The 19,415-nt window shown below is 49.7% G+C and overlaps 2 protein-coding genes across 2 annotated transcripts; one reads left to right on the top strand and one right to left on the bottom strand.

Annotated features, from left to right (window-relative positions):
• Window positions 1-311: 311 nt before the first annotated feature.
• Window positions 312-17,902, top strand: zcchc4 (zinc finger, CCHC domain containing 4). Its single transcript, XM_080518874.1, has 13 exons — window positions 312-456; window positions 871-986; window positions 3,796-3,878; window positions 4,666-4,938; window positions 5,100-5,180; window positions 13,920-13,992; window positions 14,077-14,227; window positions 14,637-14,737; window positions 15,810-15,931; window positions 16,012-16,087; window positions 16,179-16,230; window positions 16,873-17,020; window positions 17,691-17,902. Exons 1-13 carry the CDS (start codon window positions 369-371, stop codon window positions 17,809-17,811), a joined length of 1,485 nt encoding a protein of 494 aa, XP_080375000.1. The 5' UTR covers window positions 312-368; the 3' UTR covers window positions 17,812-17,902.
• On the bottom strand, window positions 8,285-12,912 carry LOC308146905 (E3 ubiquitin-protein ligase TRIM62). The gene is made up of 5 exons (XM_080518876.1): window positions 12,726-12,912; window positions 12,092-12,187; window positions 11,775-12,011; window positions 11,538-11,685; window positions 8,285-8,906 (listed from the first exon to the last, which is right to left on the bottom strand). Exons 1-5 carry the CDS (start codon window positions 12,888-12,890, stop codon window positions 8,311-8,313), a joined length of 1,242 nt encoding a protein of 413 aa, XP_080375002.1. The 5' UTR covers window positions 12,891-12,912; the 3' UTR covers window positions 8,285-8,310.
• Window positions 17,903-19,415: the final 1,513 nt, after the last annotated feature.

Here is a 19,415-nt window from a genome sequence, read left to right as displayed (position 1 = left end):
TTTTTACACTTCCATGGTTACTACACGTTAATTATATTAATTAGTATTGTTTTCAAACTCAGACTTATTAATTTTCACCTCGTTATAAACTTAAAGTACTGTTTTGGGAACATCCTTAACTGTAGTAATGTTATATTTTGTGTATTATTTTGAACATGATTGTCAAACCGGTTTGGGCTGGTTTTGTCCCTCGGCCTGATATTTGAAACATTATATGACATTTTGCGGCCCTTGTTTGTTTGGATTATTGTGTGACGTCGCTGTCCTCCGACGTCACAACTCTGCGACCTGAAGACAGCGTGCATGCGACGGGTACTCGTGCTGCCGGGTTTTAGTAAGTACTGAATTAAGAGTGTTTTGGAGTCGACATGGAAGAAGCTGAGGCTCCCGGAGACATTTTAGGACTGGAGGTGATTCTTCCAGAGGAAGGGAAGAAGGCGCCCTCCTGCCCGCACGGTGAGGATTCACGTTGTGCTGCGACACCGAACTCCGCTAAGAAACCGGCTGCTTTAAGACTGTATAGCCTTTTTTGTGTATGTGGCAACCTTCAAATGGGTTATACAATTAAAACAACTAAGGATCATATTAAAATGGATTCGGATTATATGCATAACAGAATATAATTCGCTGCGATGAGTGAATGAGTTGGAAAAAGGATGACATTACTAACAAGGGTGGCTTTTTCTACATGCGCAGTTTGATGTCTGTGTTCATTACTTGACCTGTAATGTGTGTGTGTGTGTGTGTGTGTGTGTGTGTGTGTGTGTGTGTGTGTGTGTGTGTGTGTGTGTGTGTGTGTGTGTGTGTGTGTGTGTGTGTGTGTGTGTGTGTGTGTGTGTGTGTGTGTGTGTGTGTGTTCTCTCACTCCAGGTCCCACCTTGCTCTTTGAGAAGGTGTGTAAAGAAGAGAAGTCCAGGAGGTTCTTTGCCTGCTCGGCCTGTCGGGACAGAAAAGACTGCAGCTTCTTCCAGTGGGAAGATGACAAGGTCAGCTCTGTGGAGACGAGGATGATCCATCTCACTGACAGTTCATGACTTGAACACAAGCTCCGACCCACACAGCTCCATTCAAACCAGCACATAACACATCTGCAGAAACTCGGGTTAAAACCGTAAAATGATCACGTGCATGGTAAAAGAACTACCATTTCTCGACAAGACCCAACTCGTGTACAGTTTGTATTAATTTAGAATGATCTGCGAGAAGCAATCGCTTTTACACATGATCTACCTTTATGCCAGGCTGCAAATTATTGCATCATATATTCATGATTGGTGATTGTGATCTCTATGCTCAATGTACATGTCACAAAAGACTGAAGTGTGACAAAATGTTTCCAAGCAGTGCAAATTCAAAGACCGTTTCAAGTATGAATGAAAACTGCACTCAATTGCAATTAATTCACAATAAATACATGTTTCACTATTTAAAAGCCTTATAGTCTGCCAAATTCACATCCAAGAGGTTTTCCAACTGTACTAATAGTCCACATACCTGGACTGACACCCCAGAAGTGAAGACAGTCTGAATTGCAGTTCCTATGATCAAACACATCGTTTACTTTAATGTGTGTATCGATTAATTTTTAAATAGTGAGCAGCACAAACATTTTGAATCCTCCATTATGCAGAAAAACTATTGACATGAACCTTTAATTTTGGAAGTGTTTTGCAAACGTTGCCCTCTGGAGGGCCACTTCAGGGACTAAAACACTGTTATGTAATAGAGCAGATAAAACGTAAAGCCCGGTTCACGCAGCAGGATTATACAATTGTTGGGAGATTTCCCAAACCCGAGAGGCCACACACACGGCGATAAATAATCACGGATTTAACAGTTTTGGTCGTACTGTGTGTGGTGTGCAGCCACTCAGCAACAACAACACACCACACAGGAGTCGATTTCACTCGCAAACATCCCCAGATCAGACGGGAAATCTTGGGAAACCTTGCGAGATCAAACATGATTCCAGAGTCAACAAACTTATTGGATGAAGAGGATGCAATGGGGATTGTTTGTGGTGTGTTTTGCCCCCAAAAAAACACATTTTAAAAAGAAGAGGCGTTGGTTCGTCATGACAACTGTTTTCCCACCCGCTTCTGGTCCGGCGCCTCTACGTCACCTGGCTTTCTGATTGGCTACTCGTCACAGTCAACAGGCTCGTAGCGTCTTCCCCTCAGAGGACACCACACACGGGGAGAACTCGGGCCAAACCAATCCAACAAGGTGAATACCCCCGATCTCAGATCGGTGCGGTCCCGACATCCTTCTGAAGACACGAGAGCAGTCTTAACACACCACACACGGCAGGAATATCTGATAAGGTTATCTTATGATGATCTGAGCGTCTTTAAGATTGTCGGAAGGAGAGAATCGGGGCCAAAATCAGCCTCATTATCCTGCCGTGTGAACCGGGCTTAACTTGGGCTTCACTTGAAAGCCAACAACCTCTCTGAGATTCACATTCTTTCTTTTTCTTTTTTAATTTCCATCCTTTCAAAGAGTTGTGTACCTTGTCTGTTCTGATTGGATTTATTAATTCAAAGCCAGCGATGGCAAAGTGTTTGTAACTCAACTCAATGAAAAGATCCTGGCCAAAAACATCCAATTTAATCTATTTATCAAATTTGTAGCTAAAATCGATTATCATTGTGCAAATTATGGTTTTTTTTTCCCAAAAATGTTTTGAGTTTTGTTCTATCAGTCCTTTGGGTTTCTGTTCTTACACCTTTGCTTAAACCTGGTTAAAGATTGAACCTTTTTTTTTTCCAATTATTATTTTTAATTGACACAAATCCTGCACTACCGCTGGTCTGGTACCAGCTTGTCAAATATTCAAGCACTGAGGTTTTTGCTGTTAACGCACCGTAATGAGGGACAGCCTCCAGCAGGGGGCGCTGTGTGACGTTTACGTCAGTCAAACATAAGTCACGTTGGACCAAAACCGGCTGCTTAAAGCTCCAGAAACCACCAAGCAGGTGGTTATGTAGGATATTTTTTTTCCGAATGTTTCATTACGTTTGACTTTATGTTGAGATTGTTGTAATTTTTACTACTAATTGTGGGATTTTTGGAGAATTCAACCCATACATTGTGGCCACAACAAAGAAACACGTTCAAGTGAAAATTCCAAGGTTATTCTTGCAATATTTTACCAGTCCAAGATGAAACTGACTGTATGTGGCTTCTGAAGTTACATTTTATTTCATATTTATTTTGTATACCTCGTTGTATATATTATACTCATGTATATATATTTATATTGGTTCAGTTATGTGCTTTTAAATAAGTAATGCATTAGAATGCAAGCTCCAAGCTCAGGAGAGCCTCAACCCGCTACAGAAACAAATACGAGAGGAAACACTGGTTTATATGCATTTTAACTCTGAGGACAATTGCAGCAGTAAAGTCGCACTTTTGACTATATATATAAAATGTATGCAGCCATTTTTAAGTGCATTGAGAAATGTTTTTAACCAAAAAAACAACTATTTTTTAAAATCAGATTTTGTTTCGAGGCCAAATCGCCCAGCCGTACTTTGAACTCCTTAGAAATGATCATGAATGTGCAAATTCACAGAGAATGTTTCCATGTAATGATGCATTGTGGGTCAAATGTTTCCAGATGGGCTCAGTTTTCAGTTTATTTCTGGATAAATGGAGCATTTTTGAATAGCAGTTGAGAACAGTTTGTGAGAATGTTTAATAAGATGCTTAAGACAGGAGTTAAAGACGAGGGTTGCGATAATAACTGGGTGCAGACGACACACTGACACTGAATCCTCTGTGCCACAGGTGTCTGAGGCCCGGCTGCTGGCCAGAGAAGCAGAGAACCAGGCCAAGAGGCCCGGGACCAGCCATCAGGAGTCCTGGACCAGGTGGGTGGTCTGCTGTGGCCCCCGGCGCCCTCTACTGGCGTCCCGATAAACTGCAGCCACAGAGATTTAACAATAGCACAGTAGAAAAGTGGCGGTATTTTCCTTCTTGTTCTATGAGTGTATCTCACAAAGCTACAGTACAATGGAAAAATTAAATCAACTCACAATGTGAAATTACAATTTATTTTACATTAAATATACACAAACTATAATATTTCCAGAATTTCTTTAGAAAAAAAATGATAAAGCCATTATCTAGTATTATACAATAAAAAGCAAGTTGTCAAAATAAAATGGTAGAAGAGGATGGGACAAATTGTAATAGAATCAAAATAGAAATATTAAGAAACTAATTACAAGAGGATTTCATTCTGATGCAGTCTTGAGAATAATGGAAATGGTCAGAACACAAACATAAATAGTTTACATGACACAATGGTGTTAATTACAATTAGAGTAAGGCAGAATACAAATAAGAATAGATTATAAATCAGAACCAGCTTTAGGATTTGATTCTCTGAATACATTTCAAAATAAAAGGACCTATATATAGAATATCAATTTATGATAGAATTTTATTTCAGATTATTATAATTGAATTTAAAATGCATTTTTAGAATGGCAGTTCTATTTTGTGAATAGAACTTGATGGAGTTGAGTGTAAGTTGAAATACTGGGCTCAGAATAGATGAAGAGCTGGACTCTGGTGGAGTCGAGCTGCAGAAGTCAAACTTGCAGGCTATCCAGGCGGAGGTGGAGAAGCATGACATCCCTCTGTGTCCTCCAGGTTCCTGCAGTTCTGCGGCCTCCCCCTCCACGAGAAGCGGTTCTGTGCGGACTGCCAGCTGCTGCTGCCGCCGGCCCAGTTGGCCTCCCACTCCTCCCACTCCACCTCGCTGGTGACGCCCGCCCAGCTGCGCAGGCCCAGCCTGCTGCTGCGCCCGCTGGACAACAAGAAGAGCCAGGCCCAGTACCTGTTCACCGAGCGCAGCGCCCGCTTCCTGCTGGACTCGCTGGCTGCTGGCGGCTACAGGAAGCTGCTGTGTGTGGGAACACCCAGGTAGAGTCTCCACAACTGAAGGACGGAGCTCTGTGATGCTTCCTCTCGGTCACGGATGTTTGTTCATCACATTCAAACTATTACCACTTAATTCACACTTCTACCAGCAGACACTGCGGTTTTATTTGGAATTGATGTCATTGTGAGGATTTCTTGGTCAGACTGCAGGAACTGATCAAGCTGAGGAACCTGGAGCAGAAGCATGAGCCCATGAAGAGTCTCCTGCTGGACATCGACTTCAGGTGAGATTCTTACACTGCTGCAGATCAATGTGCAAACATCCTGCTTTGACCACAGGCTCTAAGAAATGTCATCTATCAGTCTTCATCTCTTCATGTTCTCTGGTTCTGGCCTCATGTAGGGATGGGAATGAATTTGGTACTTTTAAGCTCCATTCCATCTGTGATGTCACACATCACAGAGTGGTACGGCAAAGCGTGCCCATACCCAGACCTGCTGCGTGGTTCCACTGCAGAGACAATGATTAAAATGATTGGGAGCACCGCAGATATGTGACCTTGCAGTAGTCTTAGCTAGGGGGAGATATTCAACTATTGGCAGGCATGTCGTAAATCACTGACCAATCACCAGATGGATCCTCAAAATCGGACCCGTTAGTAGTGCTGGGTACCCCGATGGAAAACTGTAACCTTTTGGTACAGTCCACAAGTTTTGCAGTAGAAACACATGAAAAGCCGAACCGTCCTTTTCCATCCCGGCACATTTAGTGCAGTGGGAACGGGGCTTTAAAGGTACCGACTGAATTCCATCGGTACTACAGAGTACCGATTATACATCAAATCAAAACGGTACCAGTTTTCGGTACCTAAACGCATCCTTGTGACTGAGGGAGTAGAGAGTAGGCAATTTTCCTCAGCTGGACTTGAACACAACATAAATCTGAGCATAGTGATGTGTGGCTGCAGCGGTGAACGAAGCAACATGACTGAGAACATACAGCTCCACCTTTACAATGCGATGCAGAGTACACTGCAATATTTGTGAGGTGAAGTGAGAGGCCAGCGGCAGGAATATCTCTAATCCGAAGAAGCACCTGGTTAAGACAGGATGAAGAGATTCTTTTCAACTTGTTTGCCTCGTCACACAATGTTTCCAGAGGGGAAAGGCCGTGGAGCTGAGTTTTAATTTGTGCATTATTAAGAAAACACGGCACAGTAGTGAAGGGATTGCATGTTGAAGAAATCTGTGAAACAGCTGCGACATTCCAATACAAAGAGTTGGGTGGTGTTCTGATATATTTGCTAAAGTTACATATTGAGAAATTAATGTTAAATGTAAAATTTTTAATAATTTGTAATTAAACAAATGAACATTCATTTCCACATGAGAAAATGTATTCTGTAATTCTGTGGTGGATGAATCTGTGTTGTCTGTGGTGAATCACTTTCTTCCATTCGCACCAGCTGTGACAGAAGGTGCTGGTAAACTATGGTTTGGGATTCTTTCCATACAGATACTGGATGATTGGAAGTAAATATGCTAAAGAGATCGTGGTTGATCTGCAGGGTTAAGGAAGCAAACTGCCAGTAGAGACCGTTTCCAAGGTTGTGAGAGCGCAGTATGGTGCGAACTGAAACGGCAGGCTCGGGTTGAGGACTAAATAGAAAAAGCTTCAGGAGACCTGGTCTTGGATAAAGAGTCTGGTTGGGATTTTGTGCCGTCAATGTCTTTAAGTAGTAGGAATGTTAATTTGGAACTGGGCTGCCGAGACCATAAGAAGAGCCAGGAAGCAATGTGTTCCACCGGAGATGACGAGAACTCATTGAGCCAGTATCCAGGGGTTGTTGCTCTGGCCAAGGACCAGCTGAAGCTGGATGGTGGATGTTAGAGGCAGGGTGGTGGATGTTGGACGCAGGCTGGTGGACATTGGACACTGGACGCAGGCTGGTGGATGTTGGACCCTGGACGGAGCCTGGTGGATGTTGGACGCAGACTGGTGGAAGTTGGACGCAGGCTGGTGGATGTTGGATGCAGTCTGGTGGAAGTTGGACGCAGGCTGGTGGATGTTGGATGCAGGCTGGTGGAAGTTGGATGCAGACTGGTGGAAGTTGGACGCAGGCTGGTGGATGTTGGACGCAGTCTGGTGGAAGTTGGACGCAGTCTGGTGGAAGTTGGACGCAGGCTGGTGGATGTTGGATGCAGACTGGTGGAAGTTGGATGCAGACTGGTGGAAGTTGGACGGAGCCTGGTGGATGTTGGACGCTGGACGGAGCCTGGTGGATGTTGGACGCAGTCTGGTGGAAGTTGGACGCAGGCTGGTGGATGTTGGACGCAGGCTGGTGGATGTTGGATGCAGGCTGGTGGATGTTGGACGCAGGCTGGTGGACATTGGACACTGGACGGAGGCTGGTGGAAGTTGGACGCAGACTGGTGGAAGTTGGACGCAGACTGGTGGAAGTTGGACGCAGGCTGGTGGATGTTGGACGCTGGACGGAGCCTGGTGGATGTTGGACGCAGTCTGGTGGATGTTGGACGCAGTCTGGTGGATGTTGGACGGAGACTGGTGGATGTTGGACGCAGGCTGGTGGACGCTGGACGGAGACTGGTGGACGTTGGACGCAGGCTGGTGGACGCTGGACGGAGACTGGTGGATGTTGGACGCAGGCTGGTGGATGTTGGACGCAGGCTGGTGGAAGTTGGATGCAGACTGGTGGATGTTGGACGCAGGCTGGTGGATGTTGGACGCAGGCTGGTGGAAGTTGGATGCAGACTGGTGGAAGTTGGACGCTGGACGGAGCCTGGTGGATGTTGGACGCAGTCTGGTGGAAGTTGGACGCAGGCTGGTGGATGTTGGATGCAGGCTGGTGGACATTGGACACTGGACGGAGGCTGGTGGAAGTTGGACGCAGACTGATGGAAGTTGGACGCAGACTGGTGGACGTTGGACGCAGGCTGGTGGACGCTGGACGGAGACTGGTGGATGTTGGACGCAGGCTGGTGGATGTTGGACGCAGTCTGGTGGATGTTGGACGCAGTCTGGTGGATGTTGGACGCAGTCTGGTGGATGTTGGACGCAGGCTGGTGGATGTTGGATGTTAGAGGAAGGTTTGTGGAAGTTGGACGCTGGCTGGTGGATGTTGGACGCAGGCTGGTGGATGTTGGATGTTAGAGGAAGGTTTGTGGAAGTTGGACGCAGGCTGGTGGATGTTGGACGCAGGCTGGTGGATGTTGGACGCAGGCTGGTGGATGTTGGACGCAGGCTGGTGGATGTTGGACGTAGGCTGGTGGATGTTGGATGTTAGAGGAAGGTTTGTGGAAGTTGGACGCAGGCTGGTGGATGTTGGACGCAGGCTGGTGGATGTTGGATGCAGTCTGGTGGATGTTGGACGCAGTCTGGTGGATGTTGGACCGTCATGGAGACCCGAAGCGACAGAAGTGCAGGTGGTTTGGCCAGACCTGGTCCTCTGGTCTGAGGAAGCACACGGCCGGGTACAGCGGCTCTGTGAACTGGTGGTGAGCCCGGTCGAACACCGGCGTCACGGCCGCAGAGAACGTCTGCAGGACGGCCATGGCGTCCGCGTCGTAAAACACCAGCTGACCCTTGTCGTAGTTCACCCACACGCCCACCCGCCCCAGCGCAGCCTGGCCCGCCCCCCGACACGCCACGTGCCGGTTGTTGTGCCACGCAGACAGGCTCCCGCGCCGCAGCTCCACGCACCACGAGCTCCTGTTGCGGCCCAGCTTGGCGCCCTTGTCGCGGCCCTTCCTGTCCAGGCAGGCGTAGGCCACGCCCACAGCCCAGGCGGCGCAGCAGTGGACGTCCACCTCCCAGTAGCTCTGAGTTGCGGTGAGGGGGCCGGAGCCTAGAGCACAGCACACCTTATCGAACTGCAGCGGCCGCTCCGAGGGTGACCGAGTGGCGTCGGAGAACCAGACGCCTCGACCGTCACGGGTCACCGAGACCTGCGGGTGGCAAGTCTGTCTGTCGACCTCAACCCGGGACCAGTCTGCAAGGAGAGAGTTCCACTGTTAGCTTCTACATCTAGCTTGTGGTTTGTTCTGCTGACTCGTCTCATCGTGGTCACAGTGCAGGTGTGCTGGTTGTTTCAGGGTTTGTGTGCAGAGTCTGGCTCAGGTCACAAGTTGCTCCTCTTCTCTTCATTATGGTTGGATGTTTCTAGTGAAACATCACATTTCTAGCAATTCTTAAAATATGAACCTGTCAATGTGAATCTAAAATCAAACCGCACTATAAACTGTTCCATGAACAAAATATGCAAAATTTATTTTTAAATAAACACGAACAGAGCCCTGCTTCTTAGTGTAAAGTTAAAAATGAATAAATCACACAACTGCTCCCTTTGTATTGACTTTCCATCAAAGGAAAAGTCGTCGCAAAAACAATATCAAGTCAGCAGAAGAAATTGCGCGTCTCTTGTGTTGCTTTGCGATGTTGAACCAGCAGGACGCCTCGTCCTCTCGCCTATGGCATTCCCGCCTGCAGCACTCCCGCCTGCGGCACTCCCACCTCCCGCCTGCGGCACTCCCTCCTCACGCCTGCGGCACTCCCTCCCGCCTGCGGCACTCCCACCTGCCGCCTGCGGCACTCCCTCCTCTCGCCTGCGGCACTCCCACCTCCCGCCTGCGGCACTCCCTCCTCACGCCTGCGGCACTCCCTCCTCCCGCCATGCGGCACTCCCTCCTCCCGCCATGCGGCACTCCCTCCCGCCTGCGGCACTCCCACCTGCCGCCTGCGGCACTCCCACCTCCCGCCTGCGGCACTCCCACCTCCCGCCTGCGGCACTCCCTCCTCCCGCCTGCGGCACTCCCTCCTCCCGCCTGCGGCACTCCCACCTCCCGCCTGCGGCACTCCCTCCTCTCGCCTGCGGCACTCCCACCTCCCGCCTGCGGCACTCCCTCCTCCCGCCATGCGGCACTCCCTCCCGCCTGCGGCACTCCCACCTGCCGCCTGCGGCACTCCCACCTCCCGCCTGCGGCACTCCCTCCTCCCGCCTGCGGCACTCCCTCCTCCAGCCTGCGGCACTCCCTCCTCCCGCCTGCGGCACTCCCTCCTCTAGCCTGCGGCACTCCCACCTCCCGCCTGCGGCACTCCCTCCTCCCGCCTGCGGCACTCCCTCCTCCCGCCTGCGGCACTCCCACCTCCCGCCTGCGGCACTCCCACCTCCCGCCTGCGGCACTCCCTCCTCCCGCCTGCGGCACTCCCTCCTCCAGCCTGCGGCACTCCCTCCTCCCGCCTGCGGCACTCCCTCCTCCCGCCTGCGGCACTCCCTCCTCCAGCCTGCGGCACTCCCACCTCCCGCCTGCGGCACTCCCTCCTCCCGCCTGCGGCACTCCCTCCTCCCGCCTGCGGCACTTCCACCTCCCGCCTGCGGCACTCCCTCCTCCCGCCTGCGGCACTCCCTCCTCCCGCCTGCGGCACTCCCTCCTCCCGCCTGCGGCACTCCCTCCTCCCGCCTGCGGCACTCCCTCCTCCCGCCTGCGGCACTCCCTCCTCCCGCCTGCGGCACTCCCTCCTCTCGCCTGCGGCACTCCCTCCTCTCGCCTGCGGCACTCCCTCCTCTCGCCTGCGGCACTCCCTCCTCCCGCCTGCGGCACTCCCTCCTCCCGCCTGCGGCACTCCCTCCTCCCGCCTGCGGCACTCCCTCCTCTCGCCTGCGGCACTCCCTCCTCTCGCCTGCGGCACTCCCTCCTCCCGCCTGCGGCACTCCCACCTCTCGCCTGCGGCACTCCCACCTCCCGCCTGCGGCACTCCCACCTCCCGCCTGCGGCACTCCCACCTCCCGCCTGCGGCACTCCCCCCTCTAGCCTGCGGCACTCCCACCTCCCGCCTGCGGCACTCCCTCCTCTCGCCTGCGGCACTCCCTCCTCCCGCCTGCGGCACTCCCACCTCTCGCCTGCGGCACTCCCACCTCCCGCCTGCGGCACTCCCACCTCCCGCCTGCGGCACTCCCTCCTCCCGCCTGCGGCACTCCCTCCTCTAGCCTGCGGCACTCCCTCCTCTAGCCTGCGGCACTCCCACCTCCCGCCTGCGGCACTCCGTCCTCTCGCCTGCGGCACTCCCTCCTCTAGCCTGCGGCACTCCCACCTCCCGCCTGCGGCACTCCCTCCTCCCGCCTGCGGCACTCCCTCCTCCCGCCTGCGGCACTCCCTCCTCCCGCCTGCGGCACTTCCACCTCTCGCCTGCGGCACTCCCACCTCCCGCCTGCGGCACTCCCTCCTCCCGCCTGCGGCACTCCCTCCTGTTGCATCACTTGAAGGGCTACACCCACTCATAACAGGGAGGAAAGAAACTGCCACTCCTCACTCTCTCTCGCTTGTATGGAGGACAAACTTAATGGTTTTATGGACAAGATGATACTGAGTGACACGGTGACAAAAGACCGGTAAGAGTCACAGATGTGATTGTTGTGCTGGTAGTCTAGTAGAAGCATTCTCAGCTTTGATGCAGGAGGTCGGGGCTTAGATTTACTTAGATTTAGCTGCGGGTTGGCCACCAAGGTTCTATACTTCCTCATGCCGAGGAAGAGGAGGGCCGTTGGTACCAAACACCCCTCCGCATGCTGAGGAAGCTTCACGCTTAGAAAGAGTATGCTGAGGAAGAGGAGGGGTGTCAGTACCTAGCAGGAGCGTCTTCCTCTGCAGCTGAGCTGTCAGGGTTTTGGACACAGACCACAGTGTTTTCAGAAGTGTCTCAAATCTCTCCTCGTTCAGTCTGATGTCCTCTTCTGAGGCGCCAGGCTTTTTGGGACTGGGGGAGTCATGACACTGGTTAAAAAGAGACAGAAGAAGAAGCTGGTTAGACGACAGAGGACGTCCTCCACATTCAGATGGTGGACATCGGGCAGCGTCCAGACCTCGCCGTCCTCCCTGGCTTCAGGGCTCCTGCTCAGGACTTCCCGGGTGCTGCTGATGCTTTTGCAGACCTGGTCCTGGTGCTGCTCCCAGTCCTTCAGAACCTGGTCCAGCTTGGCCCTGGTCCGTCTCAGGTCCAGCTCCAGAGAGTCCAGGACGGCCTGCTCGTCCTGTTGAAGTACGCGGTGCAGGTTCTCGAAGCGCTCGCGAACGTGCTGCTTCATCACCTCCGTGGTTTTCTGTGGGAGCAGAAACGTGGCACTGTGAGGAAGGACGGAGAAACCTCTCCTCAGAGCAGTTTGTGTAGCCGGCAACCTACAGACAGATCAGCTCGACGTTTCTTCAGAGACTGGATGTGGGCCTCAGTCCTGGACCTCTCAGCCTGCAGCTCCTCTATTTGTCTCATCAGCTGCTCCTGTTGACATTTTACACCACGAGTAAACAACATGTCCTTCTAATCTTTTACTAGTCTTTTTTCAAGTTGCAGTTAAGAAACTGAGGTTAATACAGAAGACCTATAACCTTCAGGCACCAACATCCTCAGCAGATCTGGAACAGCAGGAGGCTGTAATATCTTGAGAAACAATGAGCCCAGATAAATATCCAAACTCCACAAACCTGAAGCTGACCAATCAAACAACATTTTTTTCCTGAATGAGTTTGCACCAGCGGCAGAGCCAGACCCCTGTAAGCTCCAGAGCTAGGCTCCAAAGCAGGGGTCCGGAACCCTGGTCCTGGAAGGCCGCAGCCCTGCATGTTTTCAATGTGTCCTCACATCAACACAGCTGACAGTTATCCAGCTTCCTTCAGAGCTTCATCGCGAGAACTCAGGTGTGTTTGAGCAGGGAGACATTGAACAATTTTCATCCAGGTCATCGAGGACCAGGGTTCCCTACCCCTGCTCTTGAGCCATCCTCCAGAGCCAGACTCCAGCCTCCATCTCAGCTTCTCACCTGAGAGGGCGGTGCTGCTTTGGGCGCCTTCCTCTGGAGTTTTGGAGAGCGCGGGAAGGGCTGAACTGCTCTGCTCTCACTGGAGTCCAGTGGCGCCAGGCTCAGGCCTTCCTGCAGCAGACTGTGGATGCCTGCAGAGGGCGCCACAGCACCACTCTGTGCCATGTGACCGTCCAATGACTTTCCAGTAGACTCTTCTGACATTTCTGAGGACCGATCAGAACAACAGACTTGCTGTGAAAGTAAAGCAAAGCTTCTATGTCATACTTCTGTAAAAAGTCAAATCTTTATCAGTTTTTGCTATATATATTTATATATAAAAAAAATGTAAGGTACGAGAAGTCAAATTGGAGGGTTCTGTCATTTAAATGCCTCAAGTTTGACATAATATGCATGCAAACAATCCAGCCACTTTTATCTTTGGTCTTTGTTACATGTTGCTTAAAGCGTGACCATTTGATGAAAAGCAGATCCAACAAGGTGTAAAGGCCGATTCATCCTCCATAAGATCAAGAAGAAAGCTGGGCAGTACTACAGAGTCCTGCCCAACAAAATGACGTCATTTCCTTCGTCCAGCTCCTTCTAGAAGAAGAAATTAGTCTGGACTGTTCCAAGTGTCCTGGTGGAACTGTGTCGGAGCTGCTCTGCTGAAACTTCTGCTCTGACGTGTTCCAGCTCTCTAATCACTATCAGTCATATTTAGCTTGTAGCATCGCTACTGTCTGAGCCTCTCAGCTCGTTAAAATGTCCTGATGCACCTGAACGCATCACTCAAAGCTGTCAGCTCCTGCAGTCAAAACCAGACCAACATGGCGGCTCGGACACAAACTCTCCAGCTTCTTATCAGAGTATGAACAGTCCTGCAGAAAAAGCATTAATTTCGGCAGCTGGCTGACGTCACTGCTGAAGGTTCTTGTTCTTCTGGGTTCACAAACTGGGTTCTTACCTTCTGCTCTGCGCTGCGCTGCGTTACTGCTGTGAGGAATGTGCAGACTGCAGTTGCACGGAGGGCGTGTTTGTAGTCTACAGGCTTCAGCCTGCCTCTTCCACCTCCCTGTTACCTGGAAACCACATCAGGCCCCTGTGTGTTTGCTACCTGGCTTGTTCATGCAGCTGATCAGTTTGAACTTGTTCTTCACCTCCAGACCCGCTCGTGAGGAAACAGTCTGTGAAGATGTTTTGTTTGGGTTTCAGATACGCCCAGTTCTACAGCCAGGATGAGTTCTGCCATTACAACATGTTCAATCATCACTTCTTTGGGGGAGAGGTGAGACTGAAGTGGAATTTCCAGCTCAGTGGAATGAAGTTTTGTCACCGTCAGCCCCTGTATGACTGACATGTTTGTTGTCAGGCATCCAGCAACATCCTGAAGGCCTTCCTCGCCGAGTCTGGAGGCGAGAAGGTGGCGATGGTGGCAGACCCTCCGTTCGGGGGCCTGGTGAAGCCTCTGGCCAACAGTTTCTCTCTAATATCACAGACGTGGAGGAAGCTGCAACCCTCCGGTCAGTGTCACTGTAGATGATCCTCATTTAATTGAGCCGAGAATATTTGTACTTGAATGCTATCAAAATCAACATTAGAATTCTTGGAACCCAAACCATCTGATTATTACTCCAAAGTTAACTTCAGGTCTTTTTTAGGACTCCCAATGAAAAGAAACTTTCTGGTAACATGTATTAATAAGACATGATGGGGCAGTGTGTTAATGGATGGTGGTGATCAGTGGTTATTGTATCAATTGGCCCACCAGTGGTGGTGACATTGTGACTCCTGTGCTGATCTATGGCATCTTTAAAATCTTTGAAATGAACTTGGTCAGAAGATCTGGCACTCCATCGCTCATTTTAGGTCGGTCAGTTGGGCAACGTTTGAAGGTTGAATCCCATTCGTGTGTGTGTGTGTGTGTTTCAGACAGCAGTGACACTGTCATGCCCGTGATGTGGGTCTTCCCATACTTCTTTGAGCCTCGCATCCTGGACTGTCTCCCCTCGTTGGTCATGCTGGACTACCAGGTATCATATTCCTAGTTTAGCTCGCAGTTAAAAGTCACCGGCTCACTTTACGGGTCGGTGGCGTGAACTTTTGTTTCTCCCTATAGCGCGTTGAAAATTGACCCCCTAAAACCCATAAAAGAACGCTGTTCACTGGGATTCAATGAGCAGGGGAGTCCAAACAAGAAGCAAGAAGAAACACATCAAGGAGGGAACTAATTCAAAGGCAGTGGTTGCGAGGGTCGTGAGCAGCTTGCTAATGCTAACTCGCTAACAGATATGATGCCATCAGAAAGGAGATAAATGATCTGAAACCCCAGATGAAAAGACCTGGCCACTCAAGTCACAAAGGATGTTAAGTCTGAAATGAACGAGCTGCGGCAAGAATTAAACCAGCAACTCTCTTTTAACACTTGACATGCAGCCAAGCGAGCTGCAGCAGAGGAGCGTACCACCAGCTCACTGACATGGAGACAGTCTAGCTGGAAGAACCTGAATAGATTCTTCATAATGCCCCACATTAAGAGCAGACCATTAAAAACCCAACAGACTGGTGATCAAGATGGACATCATTCACATGTTATTTGGTGCTGTTCTGAAAGAAAACCATTTTGGAATATTGTAAATACAACTATTAATAATATATTGACCTACAACATACATGTGGTCATGTAGCTGGAAAAGCCTGACAAATCTGTGCAGAAAGAATACAAATATCTGGTTAAAATTGTACTTACTGCCATTAAACAGGCCTTAACCAGGAACTGGCACCAAGTGGAAACACCAAGCATGGAGCAATGGTTGGAAATCATCAGGGATATTTACACAATGGAAAATATGACTCATTACTTCAAACTCAAGAGACATACCTTTGAGAGAAACTGGAAGAAATGGACGTACAAGAAGTATGACACAGACAACTAAATGGAATAATCTAACTGACTAAGAAAGAAAAATGTGCTGGAGATGCCCCTCTGTTTTGTTAAGCACTGTTTATTGTTAAGAAAAAATGTAAAGAAAAAAAAAGAATTCACCTGCCATAACAACAAACCAGAAATGTATAAGAATGTCAGGTTGTTTTGTTGTGAACCAGGTGGATTATGACAACCATCCACTTTATAAACATGGCAAGATGGGCCGTAAGCAGTCTCCTGTCAGACTCTTCACTAATATTCCTGCCAAGGACGTGGTTCTGCCCAAAGAGGAGGGCTACAGGTACCAAGCCATTCACTCACTCACTTCAAAATCCACATTTGTTGAATTTGTCATGTGAAAGTTTAGCGTTTTGCCGTCAGATTCTGCTCCATGTGCCAGAGATACGTGTCGTCCCTTAACAAACACTGCACCAAGTGCAACCTCTGCCCTTCCAAGGTATCAACCTGCGTCACAGACATCAGTTTGAACCGTCCGTGCTGGTGTTGAACGGGGCGTTCTCTCTCTCTCTCTCTCCTTCTGTCTGCAGGACGGCCGTGAGTGGAAGCACTGCTCAGCATGTGAGAGATGCGTGAAGCCCTGTACGTACGACTCCTGTCATTGTCTGCGTTTGTGAGAGTACTTAAAGCTGTTTTATGCTTAACACCCGGGCATGACGCAAGGAACTTAGACGTGAGGAATCAGCATGACAGAACGTGTAATTTCTACTACAAGCAGCTCCCGCTCTCAACCTACAGGGGGCAGTGCATCACAAACACACTTCCACCGCAGTATTAAATTAGAGCAGAAGAAGTAGACCTCTTCTCTGTGACACCAGCAGGTGATCCTGTAGTGGAGAACGGAGCGGAACATTCAACTATTGTTTCAAATTAAATGTTCCCTCTGTTGAAGTGTGACACTGAAGCACATTTCTCTCTATGAGGCAGATCTTGTGTTTCCAGAGTGGACGTGCAGCGTTATGATTTTTGTGTCTTTAGAACCAAGTCTTCAGTCCTACTCCTCTTCAGCTGCCCCTTTTTTTTCCCCACACGTCTCCATCCGTCTAGTCAGAAACATTTTGGGACGCACGGAGCGGTGACGTCTGCGTAAACGGGTCCGCACGAAGGGGCGTGGCACCTGAAATAACATAATTTGGCCTCACGAAGCCGTGTGGAGCTTGCGGACGCGTCGAGTATAAAATAGCCTTTAATGTGATGCCCGTGGTTTTTATTTGTCCCGTTCAGCCTGGAAGCACTGCCAGCCCTGCGGGCGCTGCGCGCTGCCCGGCCACCCGTGTGGCTCTGCTGCCGCAGACCAGGGCTGCTTCAACTGTGGCAGCCGCCGACACAAACGCAAAGCCTGCCCGGAGAAAGACACGCACCGGGAGAACAGGTGAGGCTGGAGAATCCCGATACCACCGCCACCCTACAGCGCTGCCGTACCACATGGTGGTGCAGCTGGTCAGGATGGGCAGCTGGAGAAGTTGCAGAGGATCTTTGGGGACATGCCAGATGTCCTCAGCCTCCTCAGGAATTATTAGAAGCTGCTCACCCTTTCCACTTCCAGCCCCTGGAAGTGGCTGATGAGGACCCCTCCACTTCCTCATGTCCACCATCAGCTCCTGTAAAGATGGAAGTTTGTGAACGAGACACCTCACCTGTCAGAACTGCTGTCATATGAACCTAAACAAGCAAATTGTCACATTTTACTGTCACATTCTGTCAAAAGTTGTTTCTGCTTCAATAATCCAGGGATTGTGAAACTTTTCTTCAGTCCGAGCTTGTCTGAACACTTGCATCGTTTGTCTCCATCTGCTGGCTGCTGAGTGAAACTACAGTTCCCAATGATAGAGGACACTTCTATGTGGTGTCATAAACAGAAAATAAAGATGTGGTTTGCTTTGATTCGTCACAGTTCACTCAGGAACACTGTTACGATACTGGGAGCACATTTCAGTACGAGATTATAAACAAAGAGCTGCTCATTGTGAAGTTACTGGAGTTGTTTTGAGTATTTTTAAGCAGAAATGACTTGTTCCTCCTCTTCACTCTGCCTCCTTCAGGTTTCGGACTAAAGGAAAGAAAGTGTCGAGTCAGAACCCGCTGAAGGCCAAGAGGAAGTCTGGAGCTGCTCGCAGAGCCAGGAAGTTGTCTCTCCAGCTGCTGACCTCAGCTGTGCAGTGAAAGTCCTTCAAGGTCCATTAAAAGTTAACCCACAATGATGAATGTCACTGCGTCTATGTAACTGCTGATGATATTAAAGACGGCAGGTCTCGTTCCCACTATTCCCAGAGTTTCAGCTTCATCGAAGTCATGCTTTTTGTCTGAAGGCCAAAACTCTGGACATCTTTCACTTTATAAGATGTTCTAGAAACGACTCTCAGGATCTTCAATCATTCTGTTGAGTGCAGGTAGTGATTTACACTGTATTGCCAGAAGTATTTGCTCAACTCTCCAAATCGTTGAGCTCAGGTGTTCCCGCCCCTCCCAGGGCTACGGGTGTATAAAAGCAACACCCTGTAGGGATTTCTCACCTCATATGGATCACTATTTATGTTGTGGTTGGCTATCGATAATGATTAATAATTATCAAAGATAGTTATTATGTTATTGAAATTTAATCTGATCTGTATCAGAACCTCGGAGCTCCACCTGTCTTAACAGGAAATGATAGCCAATTCAGTTCTATCAGTCTCATAAGATATACTAAACAGTTAATCAGGAATTCACCTTTGTGCTCATTAATAAAACAGCAAGTATGATTCCAAACATTGTATTTATTTACAATGAAAACAAATAAAACAGATTCTAACTACCTATATACAGCTGGGTGTGTGTGTGTGTGTGTGTGTGTGTGTGTGTGTGTGTGTGTGTGTGTGTGTGTGTGTGTGTGTGTGTGTGTGTGTGTGTGTGTGTGTGTGTGTGTGTGTGTGTGTGTGTGTGTGTGTGTGGAGAGAGAAAAAGAGAGGTGGAGGGAGTGTGTGTGACGTGTAATGGAACTACAAAACAAGATGGCGGATCACAAGAAACTACATTCAAATGGAGGTTATCAGAGAGCAGGAGGTCTGAAGTTAGCACCTCCTGCTAACTGTGGTTGCTGGTTCTGCAGGCTGAGGAGAAGAAGATGGAGTTGATGTTTCAGGAGTCCTTCTTTGCAGCTCCTGGTTGTTCCTTTTGTCCAGACTGAGGATCTGGTCGCTCAGGTCTGTGATGGTTTTCCTGCTGGTTGAGGAAAACACAAAGAAGTTCTGTGAGGCGTCGTTTCCCTGGTCCGTCCTGGAGGAACTGGTTGGTTTTCCTGGTTGATGGGAGATCAGACTCTGGGTGCTGGTCTCTGGATCAGGGGAAGGTCTGACCCTCGTGGTGGGTCAGCAGAGGAGTGGAGGAGTGAAGGCCTCTGGTTGCGCCCTCTGGTGTTAGCTGTATGCTAACACATGGGTGAGCGGAGCTGCTGGGAAGCAGCTCTTCTCACAGTGTTCACAGGAGAAGACTCGCTGCCAGACTCTTGCAAAACTGGTTCTTGCATGCTTTTGTTGCAAGTGTGTGGATTCAAAGGTGTCAAATCCTGAGAGCTTCAACCAATCAGTGACTGGCTGAGTGCATGGGGGGAAGCACCTTTTGAGCAGAAAGCGGGGGAGGATGCTGTGGCAAAAGGTCCCCCCCCCCCCCCCCCCCTCCCCACTGGGTGTGATGGTCAATTACATTCCTGGGTCACAATTCATATGTCATGACTGTATCATGACAAATGAAAGTTGTCTTTCCTTAAACTGCTCCTACAAACGTCAGTG

The sequence above is a fragment of the Blennius ocellaris genome, assembly GCF_963422515.1.
Source record: "Blennius ocellaris genome assembly, chromosome: 23".
Classification (NCBI taxonomy): Eukaryota; Metazoa; Chordata; class Actinopteri; order Blenniiformes; family Blenniidae; genus Blennius; species Blennius ocellaris.
The sequence above is the reverse complement of the archived record's forward strand: the minus strand, read 5'-3'. Positions and strand labels throughout refer to the sequence as shown.